This window comes from Triplophysa dalaica, chromosome 17 (genome assembly GCF_015846415.1).
Source record: "Triplophysa dalaica isolate WHDGS20190420 chromosome 17, ASM1584641v1, whole genome shotgun sequence".
NCBI lineage: Eukaryota > Metazoa > Chordata > Actinopteri > Cypriniformes > Nemacheilidae > Triplophysa > Triplophysa dalaica.
In genome coordinates this window covers 20,060,074-20,069,235 of record NC_079558.1, presented here as the reverse complement: position 1 = coordinate 20,069,235, position 9,162 = coordinate 20,060,074, and the positions used below count along the sequence as shown (strand labels likewise).

At 41.3% G+C, this 9,162-nt stretch overlaps 1 protein-coding gene across 21 annotated transcripts in view; it reads right to left on the bottom strand.

Moving 5' to 3' along the window:
- Nucleotides 1-218: 218 nt before the first annotated feature.
- Nucleotides 219-9,162, bottom strand: part of ebf3a (EBF transcription factor 3a) — an 89,681-nt gene continuing 80,737 nt past the window's right edge. For 4 of the 21 annotated variants that reach the window (XM_056771078.1, XM_056771079.1, XM_056771080.1 and 1 more), the window contains exons 12-16: nt 7,457-7,522; nt 6,253-6,430; nt 4,850-5,038; nt 4,070-4,159; nt 219-2,722 (exon numbers count right to left, since the gene is read on the bottom strand). In XM_056771078.1, the coding sequence (XP_056627056.1) occupies nt 2,691-2,722; nt 4,070-4,159; nt 4,850-5,038; nt 6,253-6,430; nt 7,457-7,522 (555 nt within the window). In that variant the 3' untranslated portion in view covers nt 219-2,690. Of the gene's footprint in view, nt 2,723-4,069; nt 4,268-4,837; nt 5,039-6,252; nt 6,431-7,456; nt 7,523-9,162 lie in introns of all 21 variants that reach the window. The other 17 variants (XM_056771066.1, XM_056771067.1, XM_056771074.1 and 14 more) reach the window with 9 other exon arrangements.

The following is a 9,162-nucleotide window of genomic DNA, read 5'->3' as shown; positions in this document are numbered from 1 at the left end:
TAACAGTGAATAGACAACAAAATGCCTCTAATTTTAGAATAAAGTGGTGTTTAAAGCATTTGAAGTTCAAGATTTATGCTTTACACCAAAGTTTTGAATAGGATTTTCTGGATATTTTATATATCACACTGCCCTCAGTTGTGTCTTTTACATAACACGGATTACGATTTGTAAAATCAGGGAAAAGAGAGAAAAATAACATCACAGGGAGAAATGGGTCACAGACAAGAAATACTTTAATTAAATAGTATGTCAAATGAACAACTTTGTACAATAAAATGTAAAAACGTGGCCATAAAAGAACCAACTAAAATTGTACATGAGCTATACATTTCCCTTACAAGGCCGATCTCATGTTTAGTGAAACGATCCAGGGCAACAGAAACCGCATGATGTAACATGACCTAAACACAAAACCAGACTGCAGAAAGGATGAAATTCGCAAAAGCACTTCACGTGACCTTGAGCTTTTCTTACTTTCACCGTGACTTTGTCGGCTCCTTCACTCGGCCGAGCTTTGTTGAGCCATCACAAAGCAAACACATTGTACATTCATCATTTGGGCCCATCAGCGGCTTCGTTTGCATCCCGCAGCCAAAGGAAACAAGTACTTTATGTTTAAATGAGAAAGAGTAGCTGAACGCTACTGAACTTTACAGCAGGGCAAAGAAAGAAATCACCGTGTCTCAATGGCTGATTTTGGCACGCTATAAAAATCAATATTCTTTAAAGGAGGTGATGTGATTTCAGCTACGCTACGGTGTCATGGCTTACTTACAAAATGACATTTACAATATAGAACATCTTAATCTTCTCCGTGTGGGATACAAAAAAACCTTTTCATTTGTTTTCATTCCCTTTGAACGTTTGACTCGAGGGAACCGGGTAAAATCAACGTTAAAAAAGACAAAATAGTCCGAAAAGATGAGGGGTCACAATAATTCTTTTTTATTTTAGTAAAAAATGTTTGTGCTTTTTACACCATTGATCTGAATGGAATAATGAGATTCATTGTGGTGAAGGTTTGTCATTAAAACAGCAGAAAGTTTCCTCTCGTGAGAATCACTCAAAGCCTTTGACAGAGTCGTTTTTCTGACATATTTTAATAAACATTATGAACGCATGACGTATATTTCCATTCCGCATAATTTTTTTGTTCCTTTTTTCCATCTTGATCCCTGTAAACACGGTCGAGTTATGTGGCAAAGTCATGGTGGCAGGTAAAAATGACTTTTTACATTCTACAAAAACAAAATTTACAACCACAATTGGATTCCCCCCCCCCGGGGCGGCTGGACATGCACTTTATCTACTAATATTATTACAGTCAGGTGACACAAACAATTTAATTGACTATACAACAAACAGTTTTCTTTCAAAAAAGTACTTTTTTCGATAACTTAAAAAATAATATAAAAATAAACAATGGATTTGACTGCTCTTCGAAATAGCAAATAAACATACAAACAAATCAAAACGGACGGAAGGTCCTTCGATGACGTGACAAACTGTCTGAATTACAAATGAAACGCGCGGACGATGTACAATATATAGCGTTACGAAACATCGAACGTAGGCGGTGATTCTTGGCTAAACCTTCATCGTAATATCATCGGCCGTGAACAACGATACACGTGAGATCGATCAAATCAAACCATGGAAAGCAATATACAAAATTTCAAAGATAAATACAATATTTATAATTGATATGTTACAAAAAATTCCCTCAGTGACCGCAAGTGTTCGCGTGAAAGTGTTGCGATGTATAAGACCGTTTTACTCCCAACATCAGGAATAAAACTCTGTACTAAATATTTAAGTGAATCTGGAAAATTCAAGACATGTGTATAAATATTTAGCTACAACTTTGGCAAAATCACAAAAGTCTACAATTGTATAACCACATACAAAACACATTAGGGAATAAGGAGCTAGAGGGTAAAGGACAACTTTCTGGTACGAGAAACAGACTTCACAGTAGCCTAAGAATGCAATAGTATACAGTGCTAGCAAAAAGTTGAAAAACATTGCAGGTCACACTCGCTTTACAAGAAGCTTTAGCAGTGGAAAGATTTCAGTCTTTTTTTCTTTTTTGTCTTTTTTAACCAACAGACAGACAGTGGCGCTTCATCTCTGTTAGTGTGCTTGTCCAAGGCGAGAGAAGAATGTTACAACTTCTACCTACAATAAGTTACAAAGTCCATGGAACGCTTTCTCCTCGCCCCTCCTTTCCGTTTATAAATCATATCTCTTATATTATTTCCAGTTTATTGGCTCTGTATATATTGGCCCCCTTCTTTTTACCACCATCAAAAAAACGAAATAAAAAGAACAATAAAAAAACTGGAAAATGAATTCACATTATGAAGACGTGCCCAGGATGCATGTCTGTGAAAAAGAAACATTCTTACACGTTTTAATCAGTGTTTCATTGAATGGCATATCCCACACATAGCAAGAACTAGACATAGCCAAGATAAAACCAGAAATGTTTATACAAAATAGGTACGTTTTCTTCTTTTTTTCCTTCCAGATTGACGAATGTGAAAATATGATTCAGTCAATAAATGAAGTTCATGACCGAATAAAAGTGTCTTTTTCCTTCTGAATGACTGCTGATGGCGAATGGCGACTTCCGGGTGAATCCGTCCCTGTATCTCACGTCGCTTTACAAAGGAAGGGAGTGCGATTTACATGGGCGGGACCACCAGTCCGGACATAGCTGAAAGAAAAGAGAAACCACACTTTAGCATCGGAACACAAATAACATCGCTCGCATGTCACGTGACGCTCTCGGAAAATGGAGGCCGGCGGAGACAGGGGGGGTGAGCGCGATTGACTGAAACGTGCTTCACCGACAAGACATTCTGGAAAGACTTCACTTTTCCAAAGACGAGCTTTCTGACATTCTCAGGAGAAAGCATCTCGGCTCCCACATGTGTGATATTTCTCTTAGCGTTTTGTTAATGGCAAACAGTGGGCCAGACTCCCAGGAGAGAGTCGCCGCTGACAGCCCAGAAACAACACGGTCACTTCTGCTAACGTCACGCAGACCCACCGTCCCCCCGCCTCGGACGCCCCTCCGCTTCGCCCAAATTGAAATCTGCGCCTCACTCCCTCCTGCCATCACGAGAGGCGAGCGGAGGCTGAAAAACCATTTGCATCCCTCTGTCAGGTCTCTCCTCATCATGACATCTAAAGCCCAGATCGGAAGGCCGGACCGGGTCGTGCGCCCACGTTCGACGTTATGGAGAGCGACCGCGGAGATGGATGTACTCGTTCGCTCCGCTCATTTCCACAATTAGGTGGCTAGTGAAGTGCCGGGCTAAAAACAGCTCTTTTCAACTTATTTGTGAAGTCACGCTCGGAGTGCTTTTAAGTTTGCCGAGGCATCTGATGTTGTGGCATTCCTCATTAATTTCTGCAAACCACATATTAATAAGCAGATACATGTAGCGGCATGAACTTTAATTTCTCAGTTCATTAGGTCTAACATTATTAATCTCGCCGGCGCGCGCTATGGCTAAAACGTGTTTTCAAAGCGAACGACTGGGCCTTGACGAAGAGCAAATACGAGCGCGCTAAACAGCCAGAGTAAGTCTTTAATTTGCTGAATGACGCTGGCCTGCCGAGACCGCGAGCTCTCTTTCCTTCTTTCTTCTTTTAATCACATGCGACCTGCGCTCTAATCACATCTGCTGATAACTTTCACTCCTGCAGTGTTTTTCTGTGTCGGATAGGGAAGCTATTGTGCATTTTTTTATTTCACGCAGAAACGTTTATAAGTATTCCGAGAAAGGTTAGCGTGAATTTGCCGTTTAAATTTGGCCCCATCTGAACGAAGCTTGGCTTTTCGTACTCAGTAATCACATATAATTCAATGAATAAACCAACACATGCACATGCATTCTACATGCCGCATGCATATTGCACTCTTGCACTTATTCGCCCATTCATCCATCCGTTCGTCCGCACGCACGCATGCGGCCGACGGAGGGATGGCGCGCGGGTGGCGAACCCAACAGGTGAGGCAGCTGCAAGGGATCTAAAGCAGGGATTCGGCTCTCACCTTGAAGTCCATTGCCATTTGCACTGTTGCAAGAAGGAGGTGGAGATGCTTGGGGCCTGACAACTGGAGCAAAGGCGCTTTTTTGTTTCACTGCAGAGATGACATTGGCAGGTGAGAATGAGAAAATGCCGTGTGTACTGCTACAGTTTGAAGAGAGGCTGACGGAAGAGGCTGCCATGGTGGGGCTCGACGGAACTACTGCAACAAAGCAGACATAGAGTCACCACTCAGAGAGAGTTCATTTTCTTACAGACGAAAAGTCAGAGAGCCGGGCCTCGCCTCTTTTTCAAATCACACTCATGGGATGGAAACAAATCAAGGTGAAATGGGAACACGGGCCAAAAATTTGGCTTCTGCTTGGTGGAGGTAAACATATGAGCAAATCAGAAGGGAAGTTGAAAAAATGGGGTTGGAATGGGATGCGAGATGTCCTGCCTCGGCCAATTGCTGGATAATAGGCGTTTTTATCGACTCTGATTGGGACACAGGTTGTTTTTTTGGCTTTTTTTATTTTTATTTTAACACCTGGCCTGCTGAATATTCGAGTTTGGTACATCATTTAGTTTTTGTAATTTGTCAATCGGGTCGAATTGCTAAATGTCTCGGTTGTTCAGCCTCCAGAGTCACCCCTCCTTTTATCCAGTAACACACATTCCCAAAACATAACCAACCAAACAAACAACACAACAACAGAGGAGTGTCAAACAGAAAGAGAAGCACAGGTGGGGGCAGAAAGAGAGAAAGAGCGAGGCGGTGGCTTGTCATTACCTTGATACTTACTGCCGTAGGGAGAGTTGGCAGAGGAGCCGTTCAAAAAGCCGGGTGAGCTTGGGACCCCCAGGTTGGTCATTCCAGCGTTGCCGTAGCCGTTCATGCTGTTGCTGACGGTGTTGTAGTTGGACTGCTGAGGGGTGCTGCTTGGCACGTATCCACGAGGTGACACGCTGCTTGTGTTGCGACTGTAGCCCACTGTGGACAAAAGACATGTGTTAAAAAAAATGTATTCAGTCCTAATTCTTGGGCTAGATGACACACAACTTGAAGTTAAACATGCGCAGGTCACTTAATATTGTCCAGTTAACATGAAAAATCAGTGGATTAATTGATTATATAACCTTTTTTTTAAATGGCAATGTATACACAGTAATGATTTCATTTGATTTATTGATGTTTTAGTACAGACAGAGTCACATGTTAACAATACATTTAGCATGGAAGAAAATAGATGTGAATATAAATATAAAAAATATTAAAATCTCAATGTATTTATATAAACTATAAATAAATAATGATAAATTGTTGTTTTTAAATAATATACAAGTAAAGATATAATCAAATGGCATAAATTATTTTATATTAATCATAATACTAATAGAAATTATAACAAAATATAAAAAATATATCATTTTAAAATGTTGATTGTAAATAAAATAAATATATAAAGTTTTATTTTATTCCATTTATTTTTTTAAGAATAAAAAAATATGAACAAATAATAATAACATAATAAAATATAGAATATTCATGTGTTTTTAAAAAAAAAGATTATGTGAGATTATATATTTTTTCTGCTAATATTTTCTGAATGGAGCCCGCTGTGGTCATTCCACACAGCTGTGCTTGAATGCACATGTACATAAGGAGGCCGCTAGTGTGTATTCCAGTGTGATTTTTCCCTGTCCTGACCCGCGTGGAGGCAACAATGGAACAGGTGTAAAGCTATTATCAGTACACTGGCTAAATGCAGTGTGTGAGATAGCGCTGCGTGTTCTGGCAGGCTGGCAGTGGAGAGATGGGGACGGGGTCGGGCACCTCCTGGGATCTATGTTATACACAGCCAGGAAAGATAAAGCTGCAACCGCTCTGTGCCATGATTCATACCGCTAGCAAAACGCTAATGTTCGCTAATCGTTGCGAGCACGTTCCCAGATATGGCTCATTTTTATTTCACAGATGAATAACTCGGGCTAAACCTTTCAGATGTTTGCTGAATGTTCTATATGCTGTTAGTTCCCTGCTGAGAAATGGCTGTTTGAATGGCTGAAAACAAGCTCAACGCTGCTTTTATTCTGCAGGTTTTCAATCCATTTCGGTCACACATGCTAAACATATAGTGTTGATCTCCAACATTGCATGCAACAAAATGACCTATTTGTTTTATAGAGTGGAAAGTTTTCTCGTACTCTGGTCAATACCTTGCGAGGTCTCCGAGACGTTGACGGCGAGCTGACTGCTGAAAGAGTTGACTCCCATCATGCCGCCGTGCGAGGCCGTGTTGCCGAGGGACGGGATCTGGTTGTGGTTACGTGGGACGCTGTACAGGGCCTCTGCGATATCTGCGGCCCTCTTCAGAATGATCTCCTACCACACAGAAACACAGAGAGAGTTAACAGAACGTTCTCAAAAGAACTCCAGGCGAGAGAACTGGAATCATTCAGTTTATTTCATTTCATTCCTCAAGTTCAATTCCATCTGAAAACAAACGTACACCCGCCTCAGGTGTTCATCTGCTCTCCCAACATGACCGAGCTGGTTATTATGGTCTGTTGTAATGGCTTTAAAGAGATTTGGGCATTCGTCAGATGGTAAGAAAGGTTAAGACTAGCTCAAACCAGCCAACAGCAGATTAGCTTTTATATTTACATTTTTCTTTAAATTGTTGAATTGACGAACGGACAAACAACGAACGTCAAATGTTGTACTGCTTGTGTTTTATGAACATTGCCTAGTTATTTAAAAATAATATTATTAATAAATAATAAAAAAAAACATGTATTTGATCTGTATTCTTGTGAAAATGAACCATGGTTTAACTATAGTAAAATAGCTTTTCATTTATATTTGTAGAAAAAACACAAACTAACCATGTTTTACTATAGCAAACACAGTTCAAATGTGATATTTATATTAAAACAGGTTATACAAATGGTAATAAACCCAACATATAACTAAGGCCACCACACATTTACTATAATAAAATCACGGTATATTTTCCAAAGGATAGTTAAACATTCAAAGTAACAACAGGCCTTCAGTTGTTTTGCTGTTCAACATCTCCACCTCTGCACTACTCAAACAAGGGGAAAATAACGTAATGGATCATTTCATCTGAATATGTATTAGACCTCTCAACCGGAGCTGCACGGCTCCCTACAATATATTCCACAAATCCACCTTTTAGGGCCGAGTTCAAGGTTACCCTCTTATTTAAATAAACCAATAGACAGCTGCGTGCATGTGTTCTGAGTGATTAACTCATCTCTTTACACAAAGCGCTGCAACCAGGAATTCACCCGGCTGTAGCACAATAGCCAGCAGCTAGCTTTGAAACATACAGAAACGATTTAATTACAGTCAGCGTAGAGATGAAGAAGCTTGTGTTCGTACCTGGTTGTTGTGTGGCATCCCATACAGAGCTTCCACAAGGTCAGCTGCACGCTTTAGCAACACCTCCTGCGAAACACATCCGGAATACGACATAATCAGTCATAAGGACACACAAACACCATCACACAATACATTACACAAAGCACAATCATCCAGACCCACACGCAGCTTAAAATTACACACTGGCAAAGCTCTTTATCTCTAGTCGAAAAAGGTGAGTTTGAAATTAAAAAGCACAATTTAATTACGTATTATCGAATGCATTATTTGATTTCTTGGTCACATTTCATTTGACTCACTTACAGTGTGAAACGGTGAAGCGGGGTGTAACTTAAGCTAAATGAGTCAACATAAGGACTCGCGTTCCAACCGCCGGGCCTTTTGGGTATTGAACAAACAAACACTCGGCGTCAAACGCATCCGCTAATTCCGCACGCTTTAGCTCGGAAGAACAATGAGTCATTTTCCATATCTTAATTAAACTGGCTGAGTCCTCAAAGACAACATCTCACCCGTAATTCACGGGCCAAATTTGCAGTAGAGTTCAATGCCCGTTCCTCTTTCTTCAGGACAATAAAGTGAATTAGCTCGGGTTAATCTAGTTCTTTCATAATGACATTAGGAAATTTTTCAATTAACCCTCTTTCTCGGGCTGTTGTAAAGGACTTCATAAACGACTTTCTCTCAAGAGCAGCCTGAGAGGCTGTGCCCTGGGACGCCCGTGACTCCCGCTTATCCCCGCCCCGCTTATAACACAACAAGGATTAACCTGACGCTTATTTTCTCTTCCAAAATTACACCTAAGCTGCCAAGCAAGGCACTCGGGCCGCTTAAGATTGCGTGCGTTTGATCTTTGAACGGGAAAACCAGAGCTGCTTTTCAGGGAAGAGTCTGAATTGTCTACGGTACGTTCGACACATTTTCTTATTTGAAAACCCTGCATGTTTTTAGGTTAGGTGATTCCAAATATAAAGATGTTGAGTGTGTGAACACGTTCACAGCGGTCGTCCTTGCGAGTCGCAGAGCGTGGAGTCCCTTTCGCACGGAGCGTGGAGGTTATTTCATTCCCATGCACATCCGCCATGTTGGATCTTTATTCATCAAGATTAATCACAGAGTCGGGGGCGCCATACGTTTTATAGAGACGCACTCCAAACCTGAGCCTAACCGGATGAGTGCTTCTTCAAATGGGCATTTACCTCTGAAATTGCGGGCTCTGTTTCATGTCGCATGCATCTAGTTTGCATACAAATAAAGAATTACACTTGTCATTCGGCAGGTACGATCAATGAAAGGCCCAGCTGTCCCCGTCCTCTCTGCGAGTGAGATGAAGCGTTTTTTCGAGGCCGCTAATAATTGCTCATCATCTCGGCCGTCATATTTCAAGACTTTTAACATGCCTCCCAATATTAAACAGCGATTATCGCAATTAACTTCCGGGCCCCGGGTGACACCTACATGAACCTCTCGTCCATATGGCGACCCCAAAGGAAGGCGCAAGGATAGTTTAAGAAAATGACGCCCCCTGTCAGCCCTTATCCGTCCTTTGCCACGAGGTGTCTTTGCTAATGAACCGGATTTAGCGATGCGCGTTGAAGAGCCAGTCGATCTGCAGGAGGAGGCTGCGAATGAGTTTGTTTTTTTCCGCCGGCCTCACGCTGAGAATATGATTAGCGGTGAACGAAACGCATTTCCATGTAAATTTC